This window comes from Xenopus laevis, chromosome 2L, assembly GCF_017654675.1.
Source record: "Xenopus laevis strain J_2021 chromosome 2L, Xenopus_laevis_v10.1, whole genome shotgun sequence".
NCBI lineage: Eukaryota > Metazoa > Chordata > Amphibia > Anura > Pipidae > Xenopus > Xenopus laevis.
In genome coordinates, this window is record NC_054373.1 from 127,729,167 (window position 1) to 127,744,524 (window position 15,358).

At 41.6% G+C, this 15,358-nt stretch overlaps 1 protein-coding gene across 1 annotated transcript; it reads left to right on the forward strand.

The window, feature by feature from the left end:
* Nucleotides 1-6,231: 6,231 nt before the first annotated feature.
* On the forward strand, nt 6,232-9,010 carry sox21.L (SRY-box 21 L homeolog). The gene has a single exon (XM_018247249.2). The coding sequence runs from the start codon at nt 7,113-7,115 to the stop codon at nt 7,923-7,925; it is 813 nt and encodes a 270-aa protein (XP_018102738.1). The 5' UTR covers nt 6,232-7,112; the 3' UTR covers nt 7,926-9,010.
* The last annotated feature ends 6,348 nt before the right edge of the window (nt 9,011-15,358 follow it).

Genomic DNA, 15,358 nt, shown 5'->3' on the forward strand with positions numbered 1-15,358 from the left:
AAACTCATGGGTAGAAGTATTTAGCCAACCCGAGTCTCATTCAGAGCATAGAGTCTAATTTGTATTTATAATCATTAGTGGGGTCCCCAGGGAGCTTACGGTAAGTGAATTTTACAAGTACCTTCTTTGAATCAGAGGGATATGTCATGCAGAAGACACCTGGCTGGCCTTCACTCACAAAATCTCATCTAAATCTAATCTGGAGGTATTGTGCTATAGTATCCCTGGTAAAACACAGTGTAATACAGGATGAGAATTTTATTACAGTTTAGAGGAAAAATAACAGTGAAAAGTTAAAAGAAACAACAATGTATGCTATTGACACATACTCACAGCATCAAATTTCTACACCTGCATAGAAATCTACATGCTTTTCTACATTCTTTACTTTCTGAACCTGCATTTCCTTATGAGGATATATGGAGGTTCTCAGAGGACTGTTCCCTTTGTAGTATCAATGTTAACCCAAGTTCTAATGCATGTATTGAATGTTTTAGATGCTTTCTAATATCTAGGGATCCACATAAAGGAGGGTGTTCACTGGACAAATGACCAGGTTAGTAACTAAGTGTTCATTTACATGACTGGTTATGATAGTGATGCGCTAGAATTGTCATGCAAAGTTCACTGAAGTCAATGGGCATTTTCTTGTGTATCTATTTCTGACTGTGTTTTTCTTGCTTTGAAATTTTGTTGTGGCACCGTGAAAAAACGTTGCCAATGGAAAGACACAGAGTTTCGCCACAAATCCATGATATCACTACTTATGTGTTCTACTGAGTGTCTGCTTCTCGTTATCAACCCCTATGCCAGGTATGTTTGCTTCACATTACTACAGGTAAACTTCTACTAGTTACATTGTGAGCACTGAGCACTTCAGTTTCTTTCTTTCTTGTAAAATCACCCTAAGGGTGAACCTCAAGCTGGCATGTGATGCCTACCTAATCCAATCTGCATAAAGTTATCAAAGAATTATAAATTGTTTTAAAATATTCAAAGAGAATACCATTCCATAAAATTCTCCCACACCCTGGTAGTAACCAAATATGTTGACACAATTGAAAAAAATTGGAAAATAAAAAATGTCCTTCTAGGCTAATGCTGTTGTGAGTACTGCCCACATTTGCATATTGTTGTTCAGGAGAATAAAGAAGGTGATGAAAATAGAAGTGTAATTGTATTAATTCATGTACTGTAAATGGTCATATATGCTGTGTATCTAAGCAGCACTAAAGGCATTTATATATCATAGTAAATCATTGTTTACCTTTGTAATGCTACCTAATAATATGCACAAATTAGCAAAGGTAAATGGAAATTGTAAATATAATAGAGAACTCCCTCTTGTGCACATGTTACAGAACTTGAAATGATCACATGAATAACTTCTGCAGAATAGAGAGAGAGAGAGAGAGAAATGTATGTATGTAATATGTGATTTATGCTTAGTAAAAGTTACTTTCCAATTTACATGAATTAAACATTTTCAGTGGTTTCGAACTTATTGCACCAGCCTAAAGTTTCAGCTTCTCAATAGCAGCAATGATCCAGGACTTCAAACTTGTCACAGGGGGTCACCATCTTGAAAAATGTCTGCGACATTCACATGCTCAGTGGGCTCTGAGCAGCTAAGCTTAGGGGTCGTCGCAAATTATGAAGCAGAAAACAAGGTTGTCCTGTAATATAAACTGATGCTACAGGGCTTAGGATTATTAAATTCTGATGCTAGTATGCTGCCATGTATTAATTAATATTATTTCCTAAAATGTAAAAACATGTGATTTGGCAATGCACATAATGGGCTCAAGGAGACTGCCTGGGCATGGAAACCCTATTTTTTTTTTATATTTCTATTAGCAAACTTGGAGACATGTTATGAAGTAGATGACAAGGGCCCAGGCATTCCCAAAACTACCTACTTTACTATAGACATTGAATCCTCTCTGTGATCTACCACTACAGCTCCACTGTCAGATCCCGACAGAATCAGGCTGATCTGCTCAGGGAGACATATAGTACATAAAGCACCTACCCTCTCTCTCTGATCTAATGGAGAACATACTACTCTTGGTTATTTATACGCACTGGGCAAATTTTTATCTGGGCAATTACCCATGACAACCAATCAGAAGATTGCTTTCAGTGTCCAACTTGCAGCTGGTTGAAAAAAGTCTTTTAGTGAGGGTGAAAAGAGGAGAAAAAAAAAGGGGAAAAAAGAGGAAAAACTCCAAGCACTCCAAATGTTGAATACAAATTGATACTCCAATGGTCTGATAGCTACAACAAGTCTTCCATGTGGGGTGCTGCATCCTTAATCTGCTGATCCCAAGCAGGCAAAGTTTAGAAATAATGTGTAGTGTATCTACCGCACTCCTGCAGTTCACTCCTACTGCAATGGTGGTGCTGGTCCTCCGTTGACCCAGCAATGTCCCTTAGCAACAGCAATTTTTGTACACAGATCCGCACACACTCAGTTCTCTGCAGTTGGGGATATGACCCAATATAATTTTAATATATATATATATATATATTTATTATAATATCACCAACAGTATCAACATTTTGGAGGGGTTTAACCCTCTTTTCATCAGGATTCATCAAGTTTAGAAATAAACATAAAAGAAGGGGCAAGCTTCCCTCCTGTTAGGGGTGTAACTATCCTGGGTGCAGGGGGTGCACCACCTTGGGGCCCTCCGCTCGTGCCGATTCGAAGATGCATTAAAAAAAACTGCGTCCGGAGGGGGGTGTTGGGCTGCTCGGCCTGCACCTGGTTAAAATTGTATCAGCACCTTTATTCAAATAAAACTACATTGCAGTTACAATTTAGTAGTGAATAATTGTTCATCAGAAAAGTCCCTTCAATATGTTCCCAACACATTTCGTCAGTGTCCCACTATCCTTGAGAAAGTTAGGACACTTACAAAACCGCCTTGGGAACATGGACTTTCCTGATTATTCACTGCAAAATTGTAAGTGCAATATAGTTTTATTTGAATAAAGGTGCTGATACAATTTGATGGGAGTGTGTCCCTTCTTTCATGTTAATTCAGGTGCAAATGTTCCCACTGTTTATAAATAAGCCCCTCTGTCTGTGTCCATATAGTAGGAGCTGCTAGAGCTTTAATTACAGTGTGTACTTAAAACATAATGTAGTTTCTTCTCATTGATTATTGGTGAGGAACTAGCAGTGTTTAAATGGTGATTGTGAACATGCAAGTGACTGTTTTAAGTCATTAGTAAGTATTATTTGTAATTATGCTGTAAAAAAAAAAAAAAAGCTGCAATAAATATCCCTGCCTTCTTTTGATTTCATTTACAACTCAATTTGCAAAGTAGCTGAAGTATGTGACAGTTGCAGCTGCTGCACACACTGGCCTGGTATTATGTACAAGAGCTTTGAGCTCAAACGCTATTATTTCTCTCCAACAGCAACCGGGGACGATTCCAGTTCTGTAGCAGCAAAGCATTTCCTTCCCTCTGCCATTGTATTTGCGCCTTGGATCTACACAGTCGCCTCAGACAAGTTTTTCCTGCTTCCCCGATTGTGTCGCACACGACTCCGCATCCCGCCAATAGGAAGGCGCTCCGCAACAGGTTTGTGGACTGGGCGCCCGGCAACTTGTGACAGGTGAATGGGATGACAAATCGGTGACTGATGTTGAGACAAAGAAAAAAATGTCCGTTTATGGAAACAGAGCAATAAAGACACAATGAGAAGCTGTAAATAGCGACTAGTGATAAGTCTATTGAGCCTGGGAATCCGCAGTGAGAAGGGTTATCTGAAGAGTCTTATCTCACTGCAACTACCACATCTGTCAGCGATCGTCTCTTTCCAGTAGCAGAAGAACTACAAGCAACGGATATCCCTCGTTGTGCGATAGTTGCGCCAGATTTACTAATCTAATAGGTTGCGCTGTTTCTTTGGGCTGCTGTTTAACTTTCTTCCGTTGCACAAGTAATTAATGATAATAGTAATGACTGTCAACTAATATATAAAAGAGATGCAATGTAAATGCAGAGCTCAGGTCGGACAGAGGAAACACAATGTCCTGTGCCACACTGACAATGCTCACAATCTACAGAGGAAGGAATATGCGTATTGGGGGAAACCATTTCACTAATCGTTTTACGAATATAAAACGAATCAGTGTGATCTAAAGGAGTGGACAATAAAATGAAGCCGCGTCATTCTTATAATTCTAATCTAGATTACAGGGCTGTACAGAGATGGGTGGCGAATGGGGTTATCCTGCCCTAAAGCATTTGATAGGATTCCCCATTGTTATGCATACAATAGCATCCATAAGCAACAGATCTGAAGACAACAAAATCTTTTTTTAACAAAGGTTCAATCTCGAACATTTTGGAAGAAAGAATAAAAAAAATGCAGTGAACAAAATTATATATATATATATATTAGATCCCCATTTTACATCCCCTGATTTTAAGTTTCCCTTCATTTTACATTGTTGTTTTGTGGTCCCACCTATATATAATGCATAATACATTTCCCTGCTTTAACATTTTCCTGGATTTTACACCATTTATTTCAGGTCCCCTGAAAAACGTGAAATGGGGGTTCTAATATATATAAATATATAGGCAGCAGCATATTACATAAAGAAAACTAATATTAACTAATCTTTTAGGTTTTCTACATAAAATGCCATTGAGAGATCCAACTCTATTTGTTTGGTCTATGTTGTATTAATTCCAAGTGCTGTAGAAAGGGCTCCCTATGGGATATATATTTTCTGGACTGCGATCATTATTGCACTCCATACTAACAGTAGCACTACTAGGGCAAGCTTTGCACTAATCGCTAGATTCGTTTAGGGTCGCGTCTGCATTTCCATTTGACACACACACATACAGATAACATTGTCTTATTTCAACGCAGACACATCGTTTCCCATGAAATACGTTACACCCGAGTAGAGTCATTAAGGTGAATTATTAGCCCCTCTTGTGGCTTTCGTACTGACAGTAGCACTACTAGGGCAGGCTTTGCACTAATCCATATATATATATATATATATATATATATATATATATATATATATATATATATATATATGTAATTTCACAATACAACTTTGAGCATTCTACAAGTTATCTCGGTGTTGCTGGTCATCCTTTTTGCTATATATATATATATATATATATATATATGTATAATAGGAAGCAGTGAAACATCTCACTATAATATAACTTGATTAAACAATCCTGTATACTTTGCAAAAGTGACGCGCCTCTGATGTGTGAAACGTCACTCCCGCGCAGAGTATGACATCATTAGTTATAATAGTGTAAGGCGTAGAAGATGGGTTTTGCTGACTTGTCTGGCAGTGAGGTGGTTAAAGCGTGTGGCTACATAGCGTGGTGGCTCGCCACAGTCAAAGTGATAAAGCCCAAACAAGGCAGGCGAGTCGGTCCTGATTGGCAAGTCAATTTGTTAGTGAAATAGTTGTGACAAGTGCTATGATAACAAGATATGGCCAAACAAACAAAAAAAAGCCATTGTGTAGGGGCTAATAGCCGGGCTAGATAAACATCGGGAAAGAAAACAATATAATCTGGAATTTAATTCTCACGTGAATGAAAATAAAAGTGACAAGCTCCGGGCACTTAGCTACATCCAGTTGTTATTGTACAGTGAATGGTGATTGCTCAATTGTCACTGGGAACTTTCTTCTTCGTTCGTGTGTTTATTCGTGTGATTATTGGGCAGAAGTTGCTGCGACTAAGGGCCGTGTGTCTCGCACAAAGTATCGCCCAGACACGTTCATAAAGACGTCTTCTTCTTCTTCTTCTACTTCTACTTCATGTGTTACCTGCTGTTACCTCACACAATGATCCCAATATAAACGTATAATATTCCAGTAGCGGCGGATCATGAATGGGGGGTGTGAGAGATGGAGCTCGGGGGAGTGAAATACTGACACATGACGGGGAGGTTTACCTGAAGTGATTCTTATATTTCATTTCTTATAAAGGTTATTATTGTATTCAGCAAGGGCAATAATGTCCATTCATACAAGGGGGCGATTATTTCGTGCCGTATTTATTAATGTTATTTAAAGAGAAGAGTTGCAGGGGTTCAGGCTGAACGCTGGCAATATAGGATGTGAGCTGGTGCCACTTATTAGCTCTGCCTCCCATTAACCTGCAGGAGGATCGCAGGGTAACGCCCATCGTCGTTGCCAAAGGGGGTCGGCGTCCCCCAAGCTCAGCACTTGCACTGGTCAGGCCGGGGGTGCGCAGTTGTGTCGGGCAGGGGAGCAAGTTACTTAGCGCTGTACAACTTCTCGCCACCTCCCTCTGCACTCACACACCCACCTCTCACCCCCGCCCAGTTTGAGTTACCAAAAAAAAGATCCCCTTCTGGTTTTCAAGCAGAGAAAGAGAGAGGGGAGTGGAGACTAGAGGCGAGGAACTTTGCGGAGAGAATTAAGTTGAAGCTGCACCTGGGAGTTGTTTGACCATAAAGGAAAGCTGTCCTGACGTCTCGCCGCTGATCTTGCGACATTAGCGAGCATGTCATTGGCACAGGGGCAGTGCGCAGTGTCCCAGGCAAGAGAGCGCAAACACGGGCAGAGCACTGACACAGGAGCTGGACGATAAACTCTCCGGACGCAGAAAATAACAAGGGATTGTATTTATGGAGTGAACAGGACATGGAATTGGATTTCACTTGTGCTGGTTCCGCTTGAGAGCTGCTTGTGATTGACTGCTCGCTGCCTGGGGACTAAGAGCCATCACTTGTGCTGTCAGGAGTACAAGCCACTCACTTGCCACTTGTGCTGTCGCTGCTGTCCTGGCTACACCACACAACTTGATCGCATTTCAGACTGAGCTGTCGCAGGCAACTGCACTTGGACTGTACCCGTGTTAGTTATAACTCTTCACTACCGGACAGCGCGCCATTTACACGGACTGGACATTGTCCTTATCCATTCTGTATAGAAAAGGCAACTTCATCCAACGTTGCGCGGACTTTCTATCGGATCGGCCTATGCGGAGCGCAACGACTGTCCCTGCCCAGACACAAACGCCCGCACAGCGATAAAGCGACATCAAGGCATTTTGAGGGGTGTCTCGAGTGAACTGGGATGGCTAAACCGCTGGATCATGTGAAGAGACCCATGAACGCCTTTATGGTGTGGTCCCGAGCCCAAAGGAGGAAAATGGCCCAAGAGAACCCCAAGATGCACAACTCTGAGATCAGCAAGAGACTGGGCGCGGAGTGGAAGTTGCTGACCGAGGCCGAGAAACGACCGTTCATTGATGAGGCGAAGAGGCTGCGCGCGATGCACATGAAGGATCACCCAGACTACAAGTACCGGCCTCGCAGGAAACCCAAGACTCTACTCAAAAAGGACAAGTTTGCCTTCCCAATGCCCTATAGTTTGACAGGGGACCATGATGGACTGAAGGTTGCTGGGCTACACGGAGCAGGGGCCCTCACGGATTCCTTTCTGTCCAACCCAGAAAAAGCGGCAGCCGCCGCAGCTGCGGCAGCAGCTAGAGTGTTCTTTCCGCCGTCTGCGGCAGCCGCAGCGGCTGCAGCTGCAGCAGCCGCCGGTGGCGCAACTAATCCTTATTCTCTGTTTGATTTTAGCTCTAAGATGGCAGAGATCACATCTTCCTCATCTATTCCTTATACCTCGTCTATTGGATACCCTCAGTCAAGTGGGGGCGCCTTTTCTGGGGTCGCAGCCGCAGCTGCAGCAGCCGCTGCTGCTGGTGGGGGTCACACACATACTCACCCCTCTCCTGGGAACCCTGGTTATATGATCCCATGTAATTGTACAGGATGGCCCAGTCCAGGACTGCAGCCCCCATTAGCCTATATTCTCTTCCCAGGCATGGGCAAACCTCAACTGGAGCCGTACCCCGCGGCAGCCTATGCGGCAGCTTTATGACGGCATGACAGCCCGACTAAGGGCACTGCTATTCCAACCGACAGTTGGAACCCAATGTGGGACCCATGGACTCAGCCCTAGGACTGGATCTCCTCTAACTCCCGGCTACAAACACTCCATTGTCAGTCATACTGGCTTATGATGCTGTGAAATAGAGTGAAAAGTGTGATGTGTCGCAGAAGCGACCAGTCGCACGTGGCTTATGTGGAGTAATTCTGGATTCCTTCACTTGGGAGGAACTTGTGTTGTGCTGCTGATATTAAGTACTGGGTACGTTTCCTCGTACAAACTGGTTTCTACAAAACAAGAAAAACCACCTAGCACAGAACATTTCAAATGGCCCTCGTTGTGCACTTGTTATATCCGTGTCGCGACTTTACAGCGTTGGCTGCGACTCTGCTGCCACTTTGCATGCAATAGCCGGACACAGAGTCGCAGCGACAGAGATCTCCCTGCGACTTGTGTGGGATGATGTGGGACACTTGTGTGCAACTGCTTGTACACACACACACACAGACTCTAGCACTGGATGGGAAATATTAGTCGCAGCACAGAACTGCGATTGAAATGGCACTAAATGGAATCAGAGATACTGCTGATCTCTACAGAACTTTCTGAGCTCTTGCAGGAATCCCATGTTATTCTGGCAAAGGCTCCTGAGGACACAATGTAAATGTGTAGATGATTGAGAGAACTTGCTGCTCTTTCCCCCCAATCTCAGTAAGTCTAAAGCAAAGAAGCTATTTCAGAGTAAATCCTAATATTATGTGACACATAAGGACTGCAGTCTCCTTTCAAGTTTTTAAAGACAATTTTCCTTATGTCTAATAGCTGTATATTTATTATTTAGAGAATACCATAAATCTTTCCCGCCCCCCCTCCACAGATTAACCAAACTTGAAAATTACCTGCTCGATTTGGGGAATTTAGTTGCCATGTGTTTCCCCCACCCCCCCAAAAAAAAAATCCCAACAAAGCAGGTTAAATAATGATCATTTAGACTCATTTCCCCTTTAGTCAAAGTCCAGATCTTTGTTTACTTTTGTAATGTGTATATTTTGACTAATATATGTGAATGAAGCCGGCTAACTTGTACTTAGTTTTATTTTGCCTTTCTGTAATACAAAGTAAAAGAAAAAAAGAAAAATATTGGCTTTTTTTTCCCCCTCCAAATTCTGTTTGCACGTTTTCTATTGGTGTGTGATGTTCTGTCTGGATATTGGATGGCAAAGTAAGAATTAAAGGATCACTGGCTCCTTGCTGAACAAAGAGTACAAAATCAAACTCATTCCAGGGAAAATAGGGGGGAAAAGCCCAAGTTGAGTGGCTGAGTATCCGAACAAGATTTCTATCTGAATTGGCCTTACGTGGCTGCTCCAGGTGAGGTGTAACGTATCCTCCAAAGACTGCCTTTGTTCCACACTCAATAGATTTAGCAGCAAATCTAAATCAGACCATTGTTAGCCCCAGCCAAAAACCTGATTTATCACATTTTTAATCGTGAATAGGAAAGCAGATAAAATACAAGTCGTTGTATTATCTGGAAAATAAAAGGCATTCATGATGGAGCAGAACAGAGCCCATTCAGGACAGCAGGCAGTTTCCAGTAACAGAGTAAGAGGTGCCCAGGCACTTTATCTGCTGCCCCTGAAAGGCTTCCTATTAAATCTACGGATTAGGGCAGCGACCGGCTGGGATCCTGCTTGGAGTGCCATGTATTTGTCTACTCCAGGGGTGCCCAAAAGGTAGATCGGGATCTAACAGTAGACCTTTAGCTGGTGATCAGTAGATCTGTCAACAGTTTGTCTAAATCACCCTTCTGTTTTATGCTTTTCAGTCAGATATTTATCATGTTAAGGTTATGCAAGAAATAGTTGTTTGTTAAATGTAGCAATATACATTTTCTCATAAAGCAGTGTAATATTTAAGTAATATTTTCCATGGAACAGAATGCTAACAATGCTTTTCAGGATGTAGATCATAATGGGACAACATCACTAAAAGTAGACCTTGCATTAGTAAAGTATAGGCGCTCCTGGTCTACTCTAAAATCAGCCTTTCAACTTGCAATCCAGAGAAGCCTGTATTATTACTAACAGGATCCAGGGAAGACTGTATTATTACTAACAGGATCAAGGGATGACTGTATTATTAAAAACAGAAGGGATAACTTAAGAAACGAGTTGAGCTGACAGGTTAGCGCTGCGCAGTCTGTAGCACTGTAGGAGCAAAGGGCAGGGGGAGCTGCGGGGGCAGGTGAAAATAAGACATTTATCCGGGCAGTATATACATGGGCGGGTATGTAAATGATGGAATTTTTCCGTTTGGTTAGAGCAATCCTACTAAGTTAGTCCCCCCTGTGCTGCCAATAGCAGCGCGTAATTCATCTGCTAGGGAGCGATTATGCACAACTAATTTGGCCTGTCCAGGGGTAATTATGCCTGACACGGTTAATTAAATCCTTTCATGGCTTCTCTTTCTCCTTTATACCAGTCCCTCATTTCTCAACACGGACCTTCTTGCCGCTCTTGTCTGGAAAAATTTTTTCACGTAAAAAAATTCTGCCTGCAATTTTTCTTTCTTTAAACCAGTATGCCTGCTGCTGCCTGTAATTCTCTGCCTGTTGTTCTTTCATTTTCGTTCTCTGCTTACTGCAGCTGGCACTTGTTTCCCCTTACGTTTATCTTCCCTGCTGGTCTACTTTAATTTCCCCTTTAAATCTCCACCTGCAATACTTCCTATAAGACTCAATGTGATGTTACCTAGCCTGCCTCAAACATTTAAACTGTTGTTTTAGCCACAGTGCTACCTATTAATAGCAAAACTCTAATGGTATCCTATGCCCTTACAGGTAACCACCCTCATAAATATTCCTCCTAACTGCTACCAAATTACCCAATTTCCTGCACATTATATACTCTTACCCCTGCTATATACATCCCCCTACATTTAAAGATTAGCCCAGTGTTGAAAGCACATTCCCACTAGGTGTTTCCCTCCATACCAGATCTTTCAGCCTTTACAGATGTCTGTGCTGCTCATTCCTCCATTCTGACTGCTCTATAATAGAGGTCAGCAGTCACTCTAAAGGTATCTTCCGGACATTCCTATACAGGTGAACTTTGCCAACTTATAGAAAGGGTTATTTCTTTTCTTAGAAATTGTATACTGGATAATGCTTTAATATGACATATAACAAGGTTGCAAATGTAATTCTAATGATTTTTGTATCAATAATGTATGAGTTTGTTTCACAGACAGGCTGGGCAGAAGTTCAGTGCAAAGTTCTCTATTGTACAGGGCACATGAGGCCGGTAGTTAGGGTCCTCCGCCTGTAGCAGTGCCACCGTGTAGTTATAATATTCACCCCCCGGCCCGTGTGTCAGTGCCACAATCCCATACATTTCCCAGGAGTGTCTGGCTCTTTAGAAACTTTCCTAATCTTTCCCTTGGCCTTTCTCTTGGAGTCCAGCACAGCTCAAAGGTTAGCCCTTTCCTCTATAGACTGATATTATTAATTCACTGACAATTTCCCTCCCCCCCTCCCTGGCTTTTCTCCTCTCTCTCTGGCAGGAAAAGAAGGGGACATGGTAAAAGGGCTCCTTTTTGTCCTTCAGTGGGAGCGTTTAGACAGTCGAGGGGGTTTTGTCAAGGAACAAAACGTGGGGTTGGAAGGTTTTGTGAGAGTGTTGTTTGTTGAAGTGGAGCTAAGAAAAAGCGGCTGCTTTCTCCTCTTTGTAAGGAAACCAATCAGTGGTATTTGGAAAACTGTTAGCATTGTGCACTTCTTCTGTGCCCATTGTAAAGCACTTCTTTTCAGCGGGTTTTTTCAGGCGATCCAGCTGGCCAGACTGAATAGCAGTGCAATGTGTACACGCTTTGTCCCTCCAGCTTCAAGTAGCCCCCATTGAATAGACTAAGTTGACACTGCATGACAGTGAAACAACATAATAAAAAATACATGAGCCCCTGAATAGGAGCAGGCGCATAAATAAATAAAATGGGTGACCAAAACTGGATAAACTGAATGACAAAACGGTGAAAGGGGGAACAAAAAGATATTTAACACGCTAGATTAGCATTAGAATGCCATCTACAAGGCAGAACAATTGATGAATGGGTTTACCGATCAAGAAAGAAACGGACTAAATGCCCTTTGAATAGATAGGCTTTTATTTTATTTTTTTGAACCAGGAAAAAGAGAAAGGTAAAAATGAAGCTATGCAAATGAACGCAAGAGAACTTTTCTAAGTATGTGTGAAGAGAAACAAGGCGGGAAGGTTGGGCCCTCACTGTACTAATGGGAACAATTATCTCTTCTGTGTGGGAATTACAGGGGGAGGCTGTGGGATCGCTTCCCCTTTATCTGCGTAGAAATGCCAGGATTGCAAAATGACGCAAGGCACTAGTGTGTTAGGTGGTCGTGCACTGCTACTGCTCAAACAGCTTCACACTAACTGGGAGATTTACTAGCAGTTACAGTATGTCAGCATAATAAATTAATATAGCACAGACAATGTCTATATGCAGAATTTATGACTTCTTTACATGTGCATAAATCAGGGTGTCAAGAGAGAAGGACTTGTCAGTTGTCTTATTGTTTTGCACATTCTCCAGAAATAGCTTGCCCAGTACGTAAAGGAATTTACATTCACATCTGACAGGTGCAGCACTTTTTATTCCAAGCTACACCTCATTTACGCCTGTGTATATATTTCCATTAGCTCATAATATCAACACAATACATGCACACAAAAAAAACACAAAACAAACAAACAAGGAAAAAGCCCTGATTCTAGTCCAATGTTGGAAAGCAATTCAATGCTGTATCCCTTTCTGTTCCAGCTCTGGACCCAAGGTTGGCACAAGGGAATGAGTGAATGCTTTCACCTACGCTGTGCTGGCCGGTGTTAATAGACAGAACTGGGAGTTGCTGAGGGAACTTAAATATATTAAAAATATTCACCAGATATTTTTGAAGAGCGTGACTGATATAGCAATAGCACCAACACATGTCACGAAAAGTTATCACTTTATTTACAAGGACAAAGGAGCTATTTGAAGTGATATTAACAAACAAGATCAATACTAGGTCAGAGTAAGGCTTTCTGCCTGCAATAAGGGTTTCATGAATAGGGGGCTACATTCATAACTACATACCGACATAAATATATTTCTACAAAATATATGGGTAATATAAACCCATAGATACTCATGTGTAATATAAACCCACAGATACCATAATTATTCCTGTTATAACAATGTTAATTATACACCTTAATACCGATAAATTGAATTGTTGCCCTTGGCCTTTGACAGCTGTTATTTCTTAGTAAATAGGTCAGTATATCCTCACATATAAACCAGTTCATTTACAACCTAAAGTAACTATCAGTTTTTAGCACATTTGGGGCCGGGATTCACTAAGGAACTGTACACCATTGTTTAGAGCTTTGCATCTCCAATTTCTCAGAAGATTTTTGGGTAGTTAATTACAGCCTATTTTTTTTAAATTTCTGTATTCCGTGAACTAAAAAACCTGGCTATTAACTATTATTATTACCATAACTATAATTATTAGCACTGGATTTAAAGGAATATAAGTGCAGACAAGTGTGAGCATTATTTCTCAATGGATCAGCTCCTACATTTCCTAAATTCTAAGGAGCTTTAAAATTACTGGTGTGCAAACACCAAGTAGATAACGGGTGTTTCCGATAATAGATCCCATAACTGTTCATGAAATAAAATCAGCAGGTGGAAAGGGGGATGGAATCAAATGCCTGCCATTGTGCATAGTATAAAGGAGGCAAAAAATGGCACTTGGAATGATTGGATTAACTTTAGGTAACATATGGCATAAATTTGTGGTACGTTGCTGCCATTTAGCCATCTTCTTTCCAAAAGCTCTGCTTTCAGAGTGCTAGCACTGCCGATGTGTCTGGATGGTGTATGTTTCTGTAATTATCCCCACTGTATAAGACATGTCCTGATGCAGTATCCTGCCAGTGGCAGAATGAACAAGCAGTACCTGGGCTACACATTTAAAGGGATCAATTGAATTTGTCAGGGAGGACTCCCAAGTGACTGCAGAGACTGCTTGCTAATATGGCAGTGACAGCAAGGCTGAGCTAAGCACCCAGATAGACAGTTACAAAGATCACCAGAGCTTAGGTGACCCTTGCCCTAAAGTGAACCCCTAGGGTCATATACAGAGAAGAATTCTGGAGCCAACTAAACATGCAATTATTTAATACTTTAGTAAGAATATCAAGATTATGGGAGATTACAGACAAGTGGTTAAAGAACTGGTAGATTTTATTAGACAGCCATGTACAAGGGACCCTTTAACCCATAATACATGTGAATACTGGCTACACATAGACCCTTCCCCAGTTTAATTAAATGTATGTATGCCAGAAGTATATTTATATGAAGTAAAGGTATGGGATCCTTTATCTGGAAACCCGTTATCAGAAAGATCCAGATTACGAAAAGAATGTCTCCCATAGACTCTATTTTATCCAAATAATCCAAATTATGAAAAATTATTTCCTTTATCTCTGTAATAATAAAACAGTAGCTTCTACTTGATCCCAACTAAGATCTAAGTAATCCTTATTGCAGGGCTCCCTAACCTTTTTCAACTGTAAGCCACATTCAAAAAGAGTTGGGCATCAAGAAGTCACTGGGGGTCAGTGTCGGACTGAGACACCAGGGGCCCACCAAAGAACCATAGACCAGGGGCCCACTCTCTACTATTATTATTATTCTCCTCACTCAACCTCTATTCTCCTAGTATTTATTCTTTACATACTATAATCTATTATTCCATCTATTTAGCCTCTGTGTTCTCAAAGAAATAGGGAATGGCCATGAAATATGCCAAATGTTTAGCAACAAAGGGGCCCCCTGACACCTGGGCCCACCGGGAGTTTTCCTGGTATCCCGGTGGGCCAGTCCGACACTGCTGGGGGTGCCAAATAAGGACTGTCATCTGGTAGCCCATATGTGGACTGACAGCCAATAGGAGGCTCTACTTGGCAGAGCACCTGTTTTTATGCAACTAAAACTTGCCTCCAAGCCTAGAATTCAAAATTAAGCACCTACTTTGAGGCCACTGGGAGCAACATCCAAGGGGTTGGTGAGCAACATGTTGCTAGGTAGCCATTGGTTGGGGATCCCTGCCTTATTGGAAGCAGAACCAGAATATTGGGTTTATTTAATGTTTACATGATTTTCTAGCAGACTTAATCCTTTATCCGGAAAACCACAGGTCCCAAGCATTCTGGATAACAGGTCTCATACCTGTATATGGTAAAATAGAAGTATATGGTAAATAAGAGGGAGACTTCACATATTTAGCTGTAGCACTTAGACACCAAAAGCTATTAGCTACTACTGCATGCAGTCAGCCCCCCATTAACATGCTC

Coding starts and splice junctions, on each gene's coding strand:
- sox21.L (XM_018247249.2), top strand. CDS start 7,113: ATGGCTAAACCGCTGGATCATGTGAAGAGACCCATGAACGCCTTTATG.